The sequence below is a fragment of the Delphinapterus leucas genome, chromosome 7, assembly GCF_059928025.1.
Source record: "Delphinapterus leucas isolate spDelLeu-1000000601 "Yukka" chromosome 7, BTC_Dleu_Yukka2, whole genome shotgun sequence".
NCBI lineage: Eukaryota > Metazoa > Chordata > Mammalia > Artiodactyla > Monodontidae > Delphinapterus > Delphinapterus leucas.
This window is the reverse complement of record NC_143135.1, coordinates 43,065,365-43,081,299: the sequence shown is the minus strand read 5'-3', so window position 1 is coordinate 43,081,299 and position 15,935 is coordinate 43,065,365. Positions and strand designations below refer to the sequence as shown.

Here is a 15,935-nt window from a genome sequence, read left to right as displayed (position 1 = left end):
GATGGAAACAGGGAGGAAGCTGCTTCTAGGTCAAGTTCATACTCCAGGTTGTTTGCCCATAACCAAGGTTGAGTCACAGGCCCACCAATCAGTCACCCAGCAGAGCTCAGACACTGGGCCCAGCCCAGACAGAATACTAATTCCGTCTAGGATTTTTAAAGTTTCCTAAGATGATTCCAAGAACTTTGACCTCTTGTGAACTCTAGTAACTGTTGTTTATACAAATATTTGATGGCCCTGCCTCCTTTGCAAGGTTCTAGAATATCAGATATGCACCTGACCTCTGTAACTTTGCTCAGGCCATTCTCCATACCCAGAACACCTACTCCTTTCAAATTTCCCTCATCCCACAGATGCCGGGACCAGCTCTAAGCCTCTTGCCACGGCCCTGAGCACACAGTTGTGCTTTATCAGCAAGAGCCAGTACATTGTGTCTGACTGCTTTGTTGTTTTCCCGGATAGAAATAGCAGTAGTTAGTATGTGTTAAGTGTTGCCTACACACCAAGCAGTGTTCTAGGCACCTTACACACTTACTGGTTTAGGCCGCATGATAACCCTATGAATTAGATACTATATTATTATTGTCCCCATTTTACAGGTGAGAAAAATGAGGCACAGAGAAGCTCTGTAACTTGCTCAAGTCACTCAGTTAATAAGTGGTAGAGCTAGAGGCCAGCTCCAGAGCACACGTTCCTAACAGCTATACGATGCTGCCTCTCAAGCAGTAATAAGGCGAGGGTGAGAGGGGAGAATGCCCAGGCCGGTGTGACACTAGATCTTTCCCTGTTCATAAAGCAGAAGTAGCCCTAGCAGCCTCATGCCGTTGGCCTTGGACATCCCCTTTCCCTCCTCCCTCTGCCCTCCCTAGCTAACTCCAGCTCATCCCTCATGTCTCCACCCAGGCAGCGCCTGCTCCAGAAGCCTTCCCTGTTGCCTTCAGTGGGATGAGTGACCTTCGTCAGTCTCATGCAGGCCAGCATGCTTCCCTCCATCAGAGCAGCGGCTGCATTTCCTCCACAACAGTCTCGCCACTGTACCATGAGTTCCTCCAGGGCAGGGGCCACACCTGACCCACCTCTGTGGTCCCTGTGCCACATCAGGGCTTGGTACATAGTCGGTACTCAATAAATACTGGACCAATTGAGATCAGGACCATGGGCTTGTGGCTTCTGTGCTGGACCAGCCAGACATGGGGCAGGCCTGCTGCAGAGCAGACCTTCCTGCCTTAGGTTACTGCCCCTCACCCACTGCCAGCAGCCTGCCTGGGGATATAGCCTTTGCGGGGGTCAACACGGAAGCTGATGTGCCCCTGGAAGGGCCTGGGCTGGGGCGCTCAGGGACCCAGTGCCTTCACCTGTCTCTCTCCCTCCAGTTTGCAGATGGGGTGTACCTGGTGCTGCTCATGGGGCTCCTGGAGGGCTACTTCGTGCCCCTGCACAGCTTCTTCCTGACCCCGGACAGCTTTGAACAGAAGGTTAGGGGAGGTGACATCACAGGAGGCCCGAGCCCACATGCCCGACCCGTCTGCCCACACCTCTGCTGAGGCCATCTGGGGAAAAGGCGGCAGCTTCCCCTCTGCCCAGAGTCTTCAGTGGTTGGATGGGGGTCTCATTGTGATGCACAGCTGAGCTGGGACGCAGCTACCTACAGGCCACTGAGCATCCTGAACAGCTTTCCCTCTCCTGCACCTTGGTCCCCTAGCCGTATGCTCCTGCCTGGGGCCACAGCCCAGCCTCATCTCTCCCCAGAGGTGACAGGTGGCTGCAAGGCTGGTCAGACCTGAGGCCGGCACTTAGCCGATTTCTGATGCCTCTCCCAGGCTGCCCCAGCCCACCTGCTAGACAAGGGGCATTTGGTCCCAAGCAGAAACCCTTCTCTGCCTCTTGAACATGTCTTGCTGTCTGATCCTTTCAACTGTGGGCACTTATGTCCCTGAGTTTACAGTCCTGGCAGTGACGCAAGAACACAGTGAGACAGGGAGAGGATTTTTAACTCCTCTGGGAGTGCTTCAACAACAGCAGGCTGGGCCTGCCTCACACTCCTCATGGCCGGCCCAGTTTGGCAGCCTCATTTTAGCTCAGCCCCTGCCCCACTGGCTACAGTGCTGGTTCCTTCACTTTCCAGGGGCAGGTCACAGGGAGCCCCAAGGGTCCAGGAATGAGTGTGCAGCACCTCATGCACTGCCTTTCTCTCTCCAGGTCTTGAACGTCTCCTTTGCCTTTGAGCTCATGCAAGACGGAGGATTGGAAAAGCCAAAACCACGGCCAGAAGGTACTTTGCTCTTCCCTGGGTTGGTGACTATAGGCGAGACCCTCCCCTGCACACAAGTTTTCAGGGCACAGAGCAAGGCTCATGTTTGATACCAGAGGGAAGACTATCTTTTCTGAAGCCTTCTTTGCCATTTGCAGGGGGAGGTGGGACAGGGCACACTGCTTAGTCCTGGGCATCCTTTGCTAGCTGCAGATCGCACGGCCTCAGGGAAAAAAAGCAGAACCTGAAATCCCACACATGGGGTCATAGGGATAAGGACCCATGCAGGCATGTCACAGAGCGGAGGTGCTGCTGCAAGAACTGTCCTGGCCTGGTTTCCAGGTTCTTCTGTGCCTGGACAGGGTGCTGACCTGCCCAAGAACTATCTCCCAGGTAGGCAGGGGGAAGATACAGGGGTCATCACAGGCAGCTCTACTCGGAGAATAATTCCCTTTTCTGCCCTTTGCTTGCTCCAACTCTGCCCAAGGACAAGGTTTGATTTGTCAGGTTTAGGTTGCAAATGTTAAGGCTGAAAAAATACAAAAGGAGCAAAATGCTCCAGCAGCCCTCCCATGCTTGTGCTTGAAGCAATGTGTGCATTTGTAGGGGAAGATGGTAAGACTTGGGCTAAACTGGACCAGGTAGGGCTTTTGTATTTATTTTTCTTTTTTCTTTTATATTGGAGTCTAGTTGATTAACAATGTTGTGTTAGTTTCAGGTGTACAGCAAAGTGATTCTGTTATACATATACATGTATCTATTCTTTTTCAAATTCTTTTCCCATTTAGGTTATTACAGAATATTGAGCAGAGTTCCCTATGCTATACAGTAGGTCCTTGTTTGGTATCTATTTTAAATATAGCAGTGTGTACATGTCAATCCCAATCTCCCAATCTATCCCTTCCCTCCACCCTTCCCCCTGGTAACCGTAAGTTCATTCTCTAAGTCTGTGGGTCTGTTTCTGTTTTGTAAATAAGTTCATCTGTATAATTTTTTTTTAGATTCCGCATATAAGCGATATCATATGATATTTGTCTTTCTCTGTCTGACTTACTTCACTTAGTATAGTCTCCAGGTCCATCCATGTTGCTGCAAATGGCATTATTTCATTCTTTTTAATGGCTGAGTAATATTCCATTGTATGTATGTGCCACATCTTCTTTGTCCATTCATCTGTTGATGGACATTTAGGTTGCTTCCAGGTCTTGGCTATTGTAAATAGAGCTGCAGTGAACACTGGGGTGCATGTATCCTTTCGAACCATGTTTTTCTCCAGATATATGCCCAGGAGTGGGATTGCTGGATCATATGGTAGCACTATTTTTAGTTTCTTAAGGAACCTCTGTTTCTTAAGGAACACTGTTCTCCACAGTGTCTGTACCAAGTTACATTCCCACCAACAGTGTAGGAGGGTTCCCTTTTCTCCACACCCTCTCCAGCATTTATTGTTTGTAGACTTTTTGATGATGGCCATTCTGACTGGTATGAGGTGCTATCTCATTGTAGTTTTGATTTGCATTTCTCTAATAATTAGCGATATTGAGCATCTTTTCATGTGCTTCTTGGCCATCTGTATGTCTTCTTTGTAGAAATGTCTATTTAGGTCTTCTGCCCATGTGTTGATTGTGTTGTTTGTTTGTTTTTTGATATTGAACCTCATGAGCTATTTGTAAATTTTAGAGATTAATCCCTTGTCGGTCACACCATTTGCAAATGTTTCCTCCCATTCTTTGTCTTTTCTTTGTCTTTTCGTTTTGCTTATGGTTTCTGTTTCTGTGCAAAAGCTTTTGAGTTTCATTAGGTCCCATTTGTTTATTTTTGTTTTTATTTCCATTACTCTAGGAGACAGATCAAAAAAGATATTGCTGCGATTTATGTCAAAGAGCATTCTGCCTATATTTTCCTCTAAAAGTTTTATAATATCCGGTCTTAAATTTAGATCTTTAGTCCATTTTGAGTTTATTTTTGTGTATGGTGTTAAGGAATGGTCTAATTTCAGTTTTTTACATGTAGCTGTCCAGTTTTCCCAGCATCATTTATTGAAGAGATTGTCTTTTCTCCATTGTATAGTCTTGCCTCCTTTGTCATAGATTAATTAACCATAGGTGCATTGGTTTATTTCTGGGCTTTCTATCCTGTTCCATTGATCTGTATGTCTGTTTTTGTGTCAGTACCCCACTGTTTTGATGACTGTAGCTTTGTAGTAATAGTCTGAAGTTAGGGAGCCTGATAAATACATCATGCCACTCCCTTCTGGCCTGCAGAGTTTCTGCTGAGAAATCAGCTGATAACCTTATGGGAGTTCCCTTGTACATTATTTGCTGCTTTTCCCTTATTGCTTTTAATATTTTTTCTTTGTCTTTAATTTTTGTCAGTTTGATTACTATGTGTCTCAGTGTGTTCCTCCTTGGGTTTATCCTGCCTGGGACTCTGTGTGCTTCCTGGACTTGGGTTACTGTCTCCCCTCCCTTGTTAGGGAAGTTTTCAGCTATTATCTCTTCAGATATTTTCTCAGGCCCTTTCTCTCTGTTTCTTCTCCTTCTGAGACCCCTATAATGTGAATGTTGCTGCATTTAATGTTGTCCTTATTCCTTTTCACTCTTTTTTCTTTATTCTGTTCCATGGCAGTGATTTCCACCATTCTGTCTTCCAGGTCACTTATCTGTTCTTCTGCCTCAGTTATTCTGCTATTGATTCCTTCTACTGTATTCTTTACTTCACTTACTGTAATGTTCAACTGTGTTTGTTCTTTAGTTCTTCTAGGTCTTTGTTAAACACTTCTTATATTGTCTCGATCTGTGCCACCATTCTTTTTCTGAGATCTTGGATCATCTTTACTATCATTACTCTGAATTCTTTTTCAGGTAGATTGTGTATCTCTACTTCACTAGTTATTCTTCTGGGGTTTTATCTTTTTCCTTCATCTGGACATATTCCCCTGCCCTCTCATTTTGTCTAACTTTCTGTGATTGCGATTTCTGCTCTGCAGGATGCAGGGTTGTATTTCTTGCTTCTGCTGCCTGCCCCCTGATGAATGAGGCTGTCTAAGAGGCTTCTGCAGGCTTGCTGGTGGGAAGCACTGGTACCTGCCCACTGGTGGGTGGAGCTGGGTCTTGTCCCTCTGGTGGGGAGGGCCGTGTAAGGGGGTGTGTTTATTGGGCAGCCGTCTACTCAGGAAGACTTTAAGCAGCCTGTCTGCTGATGGGTGGGGCTGTGTTCCCACCCTGTTGGTTGTTTGGCCTGAGTCGTCCCAGCACTGGAGCCTAGAGGCTGTTGGGTGGGGCCAGGTCTTGGTGAGAAAATGGTGTCCTCCAAGAGGGCTCACACCAATGAGTACCCCCCAGAACTGCCGCCAGTAGTGTCCTTGTCCCCACAGTGAGCCACAGCCATTCCCCGCCTCCGCAGGAGACCCTCCAATACTAGCAGGTAAGTCTGGCCCAGTCTCTTAATGTGGTCACTGCTTTTTACCCTGGGTCCTGGTGCACTCGAGACCCTGTGTGCACCCTCCAAGGGTGGAGTTTCTGTTTCTCCCAGTCCTGTGGAATTCCTGTGATCAAACCCTGCTGGCCTTCAAAGCTAGAGTCCCTGGGGGCTCCTCCTCCTATTGCCAGATCCCCAGGGTGGGGAGCCTGATGTGAGGCTCAGAACTTTCACTCCTGTAGGAGAACCTCTGTTATATATTTTCCAGTTTGTGGGTCACCCACCCAGCATGTATGGGATTTGTTTTTATCATGATTATGCCCCTCTTACCATCTCATTGTGGCTTCTTCTTTGTCTTTGGATGTAGGGTATCTTTTTTGGTACGTTCCAACATTTTTTTGTTGGTGGTTATTCAGCAGTTAGTTGTGATTTTGGTGTTTCCAGAAGAGGAGGTGAGCTCATGTCCTTCTACTCCTCCATCTTGTCTCCTCTCCCCCAGGGCTTTTGTATTTAGACATTAGGATAGAGGAGTAAGCATCCCAGACAGGATGGCCATGTGAGCAAATGTCCTGCCTGGGAAATGGGGAAGGGCTTAGCTTATGAGACAGCCAAGCATGTGGCTAAGCCATGACAGACCTTGGTCCAGGCCCTACCCCACCAGCCTTGGGCAACTTACTGGTCATAGTTTTCATGTCTATAAAAGTGGAAATCCTAGGGACATGCACATTATATGATTAAATGTGATGATGTCTGACGCACAGCACCTGACACCTAATAATGAGTATATAGCAGTTACCTATTTGGCTGGAATATTAAGAGTATGAATTGAATAATAGTTGATTACAGTGAAGCAAGTCCTGGAGGGACTTGATGCCAAGGCAGCAAGTTTGGACTTGATTCTGTAGGCAGTAGGAGTCATGGAAGTTTCTTGAGCAAGTGAGTGATGTAATCAGAGCTCTATTCCAGAGAGATGACTTGGAAGGCAGTGTGAAGAACAGATATTTAGATGTGGGGCACCATCAGCAGTACTGGGGAACCTAGGAGGAAAAAACAAGCTTGGGAGGGGAGATAAGAGTGTCAGCTTTGGAAACCTTGAGGTTGACACCTAGGCATTGGCACAAGCGGAACTGGAGTTCGGGTAGAAGATCAGGGCTGTGGTTGTATCACTGCAAGTCTTCTGCTTGTTCCATTCTCTCTTGGTGTATAACAGGAAAGCATGTAGAGAAACTGGAAGGGTTAGGGACAATATCTTGTGGGAATGCCTTTACTCATGAAGCTGGAGAAGAAAGCAGGAAGACTGGAGGCGAGAGGTCGATTGTGAAGACATTGGTTGGTCCCTGTCTCATGACTCTTTCCAGACCTCAGTAACTATCAGCTCTGGTCAACAAAAGCCAGTCCCTTAGTGTCACTTATCATCACCTTGTTCTAAGTACCTGGTCACTGCCAGAGGAGGACCTCTAGCAAGGCTGCTGTCCCTCACAGGGTTGTCTCCCTGCAAGGCCACTATAGCCATGCTAATGCCTTTAGAAGTAGACCCTGAGTGTCCTGTGGCCAGCTGATAAGCACCCTGCTTCTGGGTAGGAGAGACATAGCAGGATAGTCTGGCCAGCATTTCTGTGTCTGTTTTCTTGAACTGCTTAATATGAAACTTCCTGGTTACAGATTGGAAGTACTTCTTCTGATACTTCAGTTTTCAAGCATTTATTTCCCTTAAGACAGTTTTCCCAATATCAATTAATTTATAGGGATATTTCAGTATATAGATGACATTTCTTGTATAAATATTAAACTGCTTACTATGAAATTTCCTGACCATTTATGAATGGAAAAACACATCTGTTTTATTTGCTATTATACTGGGCACCATGCCCATGCTGAAAATTTCCAGTGCGTAAAGGAGAATTGAAATGGTATTTTGTGAGACCATACTTGGTGAGAGGTATACCCCAGCATTCTTGTTTCTCTGCTTCTAACTGGGAGGTGAAATTCAGTAGTAAATGCTGCAGACTTTCAAAAGGGGCTAATCTGGGTAATTCTTTGAGGGTGTTTCAACATCAAACTGGATGTGGCAGAGGCATTTTTCATGGCAAATGTTTTTAAGGTCAGGAAAATGCATCCTCTGCCATGCTGTTTGACACTCAAAGCTCTGTTATACCTTGAAATCCCCTGGAAACTTTGAGTTTCCATCTCAGACGACTTTTGCTGCCCAGGCTTCATAATCTTTTAGTACCCCAATTAGTGTAAGCCAAGTGTTAGCAGCAAGTTCATGGCCAGTGGAGCAGTTGACATATGGGCATGAAGCTGTGGCTTTCTATTTAGGGTATCATGCCATGTGTCTTCAAATGCACATGCCTACCCTGTTATCATCATCCAATAGACTCATCATTGAGTATGGTTAAGACCCCAGCACAACAGACAGGTGGGGACTAGAAGAAACTTACTACAAGGCAAGAATGAAGCCTGCATGTAAGACAGCCAGCAGGCTGATGGAATATCTAAAATACAAGGAGTCAAATAGCTGGGACCAAGCTACTTAAAACAATGCTGAAAATCCAGGCAGGTGAAGGCAGCTTAGTTGTGGATGATCAATACTATCTGTGGAATGATTTGGTCAGTGGCTGGAAATATGGGAAATGGTTCAACTTCCCTTCCCCATTCCCTTAGGGATAGTGTACAGACCAGTGGCAAAAATTCTAAACTCTGATAATATCAAGTATTAACGAGGATGTACAAAAACTGCTGTTTCTGTTTGTCCTTATCAATACATGTAATATTTGTAATACCACTGTGGTATTAAATGCAGAATGACGGCCTGCCCCAAAATGTCCACATCCTAATCCCTGGGACCTGTTAATACCTTACATGGTAAAAGGGACTTTACAGATGTGATTAAGTTGAGGATCTTGAGCTGGAGAGATTACCTTGGATCATCTGGGTGGTTCCAGTGTAATCACAAGAGAAGAGGGAAGCAGAAGACTCATCAGAATGATGTAGCATGAGAAAGATTCAACCAGCCATTGATGGCTTTGAAGATGAAAGGGGGCCATGAGCCAAAGAATGCTAGTAGCCCCTAGAAGCTAGAAAAAGCAAGAAAACAGATTCTCCCCTAGTGTCTCCAGAAGCGAACACAACCCTGCTGATACCTTGATTTTATCCCAGTGAGACACATTTTGGACTCTGACCTTTAGAACTGTAAGATAATAAATTTGGATTGCCACCAAATTTGTGGTAATACATTAAAGAAGCAATAGAAAACTAATATACCCTATGACCAGCAATTCCACTCATAAGTATGCATGTCCATATACTAGGACCCTAGTCCAAAAATATCCATGATAGACTAAACTGGAGAGTGCATCCCCAGGGAACAAGCTAAATAAATTGGAGTATATTCATACCATGGATTATTACACAATGGCAACAATAAGAAAGAATGAACTGAGAAATCACGTGAGAGACTTCTAGTTACTGTAGCATGAAGAGGTCAGTGATTATCCTCTGCAAAAAAAGCAAGTGTAAAACTGGACAAAATGATCAAAAACAGGCATTTCAAGGCACTGAATATTTACCAGAAGTAGATAACAGATTGAGAAGCATTCTTGAAAAATGACAGAATATACTAGAATAATTATACCTCAATAAAACAATAAATTATACCTCAATGAAACTGTTTAAAGGATGAATCCTATAAACATAATTTTGAGTAAAAAAAATCACAAAATAATATGCATAGTATGAGTATTTATATAAACTGTAAAAATAGATAAAAGTACAGTCTGCTGTTTAAAGGTGCATATGTTGCTGGTGGAGCTATGAAGAAGAGCAAGGAGGTGATCACGATAAAAGTGAGGATTTTGGTCATCTTTGAAGGGTGAGAGAGGGTTGTGACCTGAATGCAGAGAGGAAGGGGGTGCTTCTAGGGTACTGACAATGTTCGTACCTGAGACATGGGTGGTGGTTACGTGAGGGTTCCCTTAAAAGCATTTAAAACTGAACATATATATGTTGAATGTACTTTTCTGGATGCTTGTCATATGAAAAACTTTTAATATGTAAAGAATATGGCAAAATCACCAGATAGGGTAGCAGGCCACCACGAAAATGACCAATACCAAAGGATGGATTCTGTCTCAGTGGGGAATAGGGAGTAAACAGGAGAGCGAGAGTGAGACCGAGACTGAGGATGAGCTACATCCATTGGAGGTGGGATGGAGGCTGGAACATGATGGACATCTTGGGGGCTGGGCTTACCCTGAGTAGGCAGCCTGTGGCCACCCAACTTATTCCAGCCCCCACCAGCTGGTGGCACTGAGCCACCAGGTTTCTTCCCACCTTGGTCAGGGAACTCAAAGATGGGGGTGGAGAGACTTCAGAGGGGGAGGGGCCTCAGACTGGAATGAGACAGGCTGGGGTAGCCCAAAGGGGTCCATGGAGGGCATGGCCACACAGGGCCATGTCCCCTTGTGTAAAGCCTGGGTTTCTGCATTAGCAGAGTTCCTCTCCCTCCTAGACTTCTGCATCTTTTAAAGAACCACAAACTCATTTCGGATGGTCCTCTGATGGATGGGAATTGTCACTAATGCCACTGAGTGAGAGGAGCAAACCTAGAGCCCTTTCCCCTTGACCAGAGGCCATTTTCTCCTCAGAGTGGTCTTGGGTCTGATTTGTCTCTTCCTTGGCCCCAGACAGCCAGACAGCCTCTGCTCTGGCTGTCTATCCAGGTGCCCTACCATCCTGACTGCCTGCTCCCAGATAGGGACTCCGGGCCAGCACAGAGAAATGATCAGAGCAGTGCTAACTTGCTAATCACGTAATTTATTAGCCCAGGGTTTTAAAGAGGCTGTATATTGCAGGGAGTCACAGATCATTCCCAGGAACCCAAAGCTCTTCTCCTAGCTGAGATGGCCTACCCACTGGCCTACCCGGAACTACCTGTGTGGCTGTTGGTTTTCTTGAAAAGAACAGACAATAAGCAGTGTCTCTGACTGTAGTCCCCACCCCCCACTTCACCAGGCCCACCTCATGGTGATCACCTGTAGGAAGAAGCAACTCAGATTTGCCAAGGAGCAGGGCTTAATCTTTGTGAATGGTACCCCCCTGGAGTTGTGCAGTGCGTAGACTTAACAGCTATACATAACAGCTCTGCTACTAGGCAAAGATGGGAAAGTGGGAAGGAAACTACCATTTAGGGAGCCCTTCATATGTTCCAGGTGTTTTTCATAAAACCCAGTTTTACCAGTGAGAAAACTGATACTGAGACATTAAATGACGTAACGCCTTTAACCCATTGTAGTGAAGATGGACTTCAAACTTCAGTGGGCGTTAAAATTAAAACAGAGGAGACATATCAAGATGGCAGAGTAGAAGGATTCAGAGCTCACCTCCCCCCATGAACGCCAAAAATAAATCTACACGTGGAGTAATTTTCACTGAAAATTAACTGGAGATTGGCAGAAAGACTCTTGTACAACCAACACTGTAAGAAAGATCCACACAGAATCGGGTAGGAAGGGAAGAGAAGTAATCAGGGACCTGTGCCCCTGGGAGGGGACTCAGAAGAGGAGGGGGATTACATGGACAGAGATCTCCCTGGGGAGGGAGCAGTTTGAGCCACATATTGGGCACGCCAGCCCTGAGGTCTAACACCAGATAGACGAGTTCCCTTAGGTTTGACAATCAGTGGGACTAATAGGAGGGCTGTAAGAAACCTAGACTCCTCATGAAGAGCACACACACACTTGCTAGCTCCCAAAACAAGCGGAGGAAGCAGATTGAAACTGCTTGGGCCTCTGACCGGTTTCCCACAACTGCCCCAGCCTGAGCGGAGTACACACTCCAGCCCCACTTGCTCCATGATGCTGCTCCACACTAAGGCAAGGGCTGCTGTGGCCAAGGGGAGTGCTCAGTTGTGAGGGATGGAGCTGGCTCAGACATAGAACAGCATCTGAAAGGGGCAGGAGAACCCATTACTGGTGCTTATGGAGGCAGCGCATTAGAAGCAGTCTGAGACCCCAGCTAGGGCTGGGACTGCCATGGCCCACACACAGACCCACACTGAGTGCCCAATCCAGCACTTCTCTGCTCTGAGATGAGGGTGCCAGTGATGGGAGGGGGAGAGCACACACTTAGGGGGAACAGAGCCAGTTCAGACCCTACCCTCAGGGCTTCTGCTTCAGCAACTTGGGACCCAAACTTGCTCCAAGTAAGGTGATATCAGCTACTGAGCAGAGCAGAAGGCCCAGCTCACACCTAGCTCTGGATCTAGCCCCTTCATCTCCAGCCCCACCTCCTACCAATGTGATACCTGCCAGAACAGCATGGGGGAAGATGGGACTCATGCTCATGTCAGATCCAGGTCTCCCACCAAAGCCACTGGGCACATGCAGACTGTATAGGGTCACTCCCATACAAGGACACCCATTCAAGACCAGAGTAGGTAACTGTTTCACCTAATCTCATAGAGACAGAGAAAGTTAAGCAAAAGGAGAAGATAGAGGAATTTGTTTCAATTGAAAGAACAAAAGAAAACCCCTGAAAAACAACCAATGAAATGAAAATAAATAATTTATCAGATAAAGAGTTCAAAGCATTAGTAATAAGAATGCTAACTGGATTACTGAAAAAAATAGATTAATACGGTGAGAATTTTAATAAAGAACTAGAAAATATAAAAAAGTACCCGTCAGAACTGAAGAATACAATAAATGAAATGAAAAACATGCTAGAAGGAATTAACAGCAGACTAGGTAATACAGAAGAACGTATAAGTGATCTGCAAGATAGAATAATGGAAATCACCCAGTCATAACAGCAAGAATAAAAAGAAATTTTAAAAAATAAGAACACTTTAAGGGACCTCTGGGACATCAAGCACGAAAAAAAAAAATCAGATTATGGGGGGTCCCAGATGGAGAAGAGGGAGAAAAGTGTCCAAAATGTATTTGATGATGAAATTATGGCTGAAAAATTCCTGAACCTGAAGAAGAAAACAGATATCCAGGTACAGGAAGCACAGAGGGTCCCAAACAAGATGAACCCAAACAGACCCACACCAAGACATATTGTAATTAAAATGGCAAAAGTTAAAGAGAGAATTCCAAAGGCAGCAAGAAAGAAAACAGAGTAATATATATCAGGGAACACCCATAAGGCTATCAGCTGATTTTTCTGCAGAAACTTTGCAGGCCAAAAGGGAGTGGTATGCTATATTTAAACTGCTGAAGGGGAAAAACCTGCAACCCAGGATACTCTACCCAGCAAAATTATCATTTAGAATTGAAGGAGAGATACAGAATTTCTCAGGCAAGCAAAACTAAAGAGTTCATCAATACTAATATGACCCTAAAACAAATGTTAAAGAGTCTTCTCTAAGTGGAAAATAGAAGGCTAATACAAGAAGTATATATAGGAAAGGAAAAAATCCCACTAGTAAAGCAAATATATAGTAAAGGATGAGGATCAACCAATTAAATAAGCTAACATGAAGATTAAAAGACAAAAAAAATTGTAAAATCAATTTTAACTGCAACAAACAATGAAGGAATACACATGAAGATGTAAAATAGGACATCAAAAACACAAAATGTTGGGGAGGGGAGTAAAAAAATGTAGATCTTTTAGAATGTGTTTGAACTTTGACTGTCAGTTACACATATAGGTCAACATATATGAGCCCCATAGTAACCACAAATCAAAAACCTACATTAGATACACAAAAGCTAGAGAGAAAGGAACACAAGCATACCACTAAAGAAAATCATCAAACCAAAAGGGAAGAAACTAAAAGAAGAAAAGAACAGAGAAGAACTACAGAAACAGCCAGAAAACAAGTAACAAAATGGCAGTAAGTACATACCTATCAGTAATCACTTTAAATGTCAATAGACTAAATGCTCCAATCAAGACATAGGGCAGGGCTTCCCTGGTGGTGCAGTGGTTAAGAATCCGCCTGCCAATGCAGGGGACACGGGTTCGAGCCCTGGTCCGGGAAGATCCCACATGCCATGGAGCGACAAAGCCCATGCACCACAACTACTGAGCCTGTGCTCTAGAGCCCGCAAGCCACAACTACTCAGCCCATGTGCTACAACTACTGAAGCCCACACGCCTAGAGCCCGTACTCCAAAACAAGAGAAGCCACTGCAGTGAGAAGCCTGTGCACCCCAACAAAGGGTAGACCCCGCTCGCCACAGCTAGAGAAAGCCCACACGCAGCAACGAAGACCCAACACAGCCATAAAGGAAGGAGGGGGTGGGGGGGAGAGAGAGAGAGAGAAAGAAAGAAAGAAAGAATGAAAGAAAAGAAAAGACAAGACAGAGCAGAAAGGAGCAATCAAGATGGTGGAGTAGCAGGATGTGAAGCTCACCTCTTGCCACAAATACATCAAAAGTACATCTACATGTGGAATGATTCTCACAGAATATCTACCAAATGCTGGCAGAAGACCTCTGACCTCTGAAAGGGCAAGAAAACTCCACGTAACCGGGTAGAACAAAAGAAAAAAGAAAGTGAGAAAGGAATCCGAATGGGACCTGCACCCCTGGGAGGGAGCTCTGAAAGAGGAAAGCTTCTTGCACCCTGGGAAGTCCCCTCACCAGTAGGGACATCAGCCAGGACAGAGCTTCAGAGCCTTGGAAGAGAACACAAGAACCAGTCTGCAGCAGAAAGAATGCAGAGAGAACCTGCACAGATGGTCAGTGCCACTGCTCTCCTCTCCCCAGTGCATCTGCCAGGGCAAGTGCGGGCTGGGTGCAGAAGCTTGGGCTTTGGAGATCAGACCTGGGGAGAGGATTGGGATGGGCTGCATGGAAACAGCCTGAAGGGGCTGGAGTCTGGTGCAACCACACCTGAGGGTGTATGCAGAGGAAGCCTGGGCCACCTTAGAGACAAGGAGCCATCGTGTGGGTGGCATGCAAGGGAAGGGGCGGGACCCACCATTACACTCATTACACTCTTTTTCCCTGCATGTGCTCTCAGGTGGCAGGACACTGCCTACAGGAGCCCCAGGAGCAGTCACAAGCTGCCACTGCCGCTGCCCCATTTCAGGAGTGGTTGTGAACTGCTTCCATTCCCATCACATGCTCTGGGGACATGCATGAGCCACCACCGCTGCTGAGAACCCCATGACTGGGCACCAGCTGCTGCATCTACACACTCCCTATTAAGGGGATAACAGCCAGCACATACTGAGGAAAGAGGTGACAGGCATCCATACTAAAAACAGCCCTTGCACCAAAAATACTAAAGCCACACAAGCTACACAGGGGCACTTCCACATATAAACAGCCCTCCAAGACCTCAATGGATAATTGTTTCTCCTAAACTCACAGAATAAGAGAAGTATAAGTAAAATGAAGAAGCAGAGAAACCACTCCCAGTTAAAAGACCAAGAGAATTCCCCTGAAAGAACAATGAAACAGATCCCTTCAGCCTAATAGACACCAATTTCGAAAAGGAGATAAAGAAAATACTGAAGGAATTAGGAAAGGCTATCAACAGAAATGCAAAGTACTGCAGAAAGGAACTAGAAACTGTAAAGAGAAACCAAGAAAAATCAGAAACCTCATTTGCCGAGACAAAAACTGGACTAAAGGCAATGAATAGCAGAATAAATAATGCAGAAGAACAAATAAGTGACCTGGAAGACAGAATAATGAAAATCACACAGGACAGCAGACAAACACCAATTTTAAAAAAATGAAAGCAATATAAGAGACCTATGGGATAATATAAAGTATGCCAATCTATGCATAATAGGGATTGTAGAAGGGGAAGAAAGAGAAAAGGGAACTGAAAGTGTATTTGAGGATATTATGGCTGAAAACTTCCCAAACCTAAAGAAGGAAACATATCCAGGTACAGGAAGCACAGAAGGTCCCAAACAAGGTAAACCCAAACAGACCTACACTGAAACATATTATAATAAAAATGGCAAAAGTTAAAGAGAGGGTTCTAAAGGCAGCAAGAAAAACACAGAGTTCATTACAAGTGAACATAAGGTTATCAGCTGACTTCTCTACAGAAACGTTGCAGGCTAGAAGGGAGTGGAAAAAATATATTCAAAGTCCAGAAAGGGAAAAATCTGCAACCTAGGATACTCTACTCAGCAAAATTATCATTTAGAATAGAAGGAGAGATAAAGAATTTCTCAGAAAAGCAAAAACTAAAAGAATACAGCAATACTAAGCCTATCCTAAAGGAAATATTGAAAGGTCTCCTATAAATAGAAAAGAAGTAAGAATATATAGGAAAGAGAAAATCACAA

At 45.1% G+C, this 15,935-nt stretch overlaps 1 protein-coding gene across 2 annotated transcripts in view; it reads left to right on the top strand.

Annotated features, from left to right (window-relative positions):
* PARVA (parvin alpha) overlaps positions 1-15,935 on the top strand; it is a 182,177-nt gene that overhangs the window by 151,006 nt on the left and 15,236 nt on the right. For both annotated transcript variants that reach the window (XM_022555643.3, XM_022555644.3), the window contains 2 exons: positions 1,374-1,475; positions 2,200-2,272. In XM_022555643.3, coding sequence (XP_022411351.1) covers positions 1,374-1,475; positions 2,200-2,272 — 175 coding nt within the window. The remainder of the gene's footprint in view (positions 1-1,373; positions 1,476-2,199; positions 2,273-15,935) is intronic.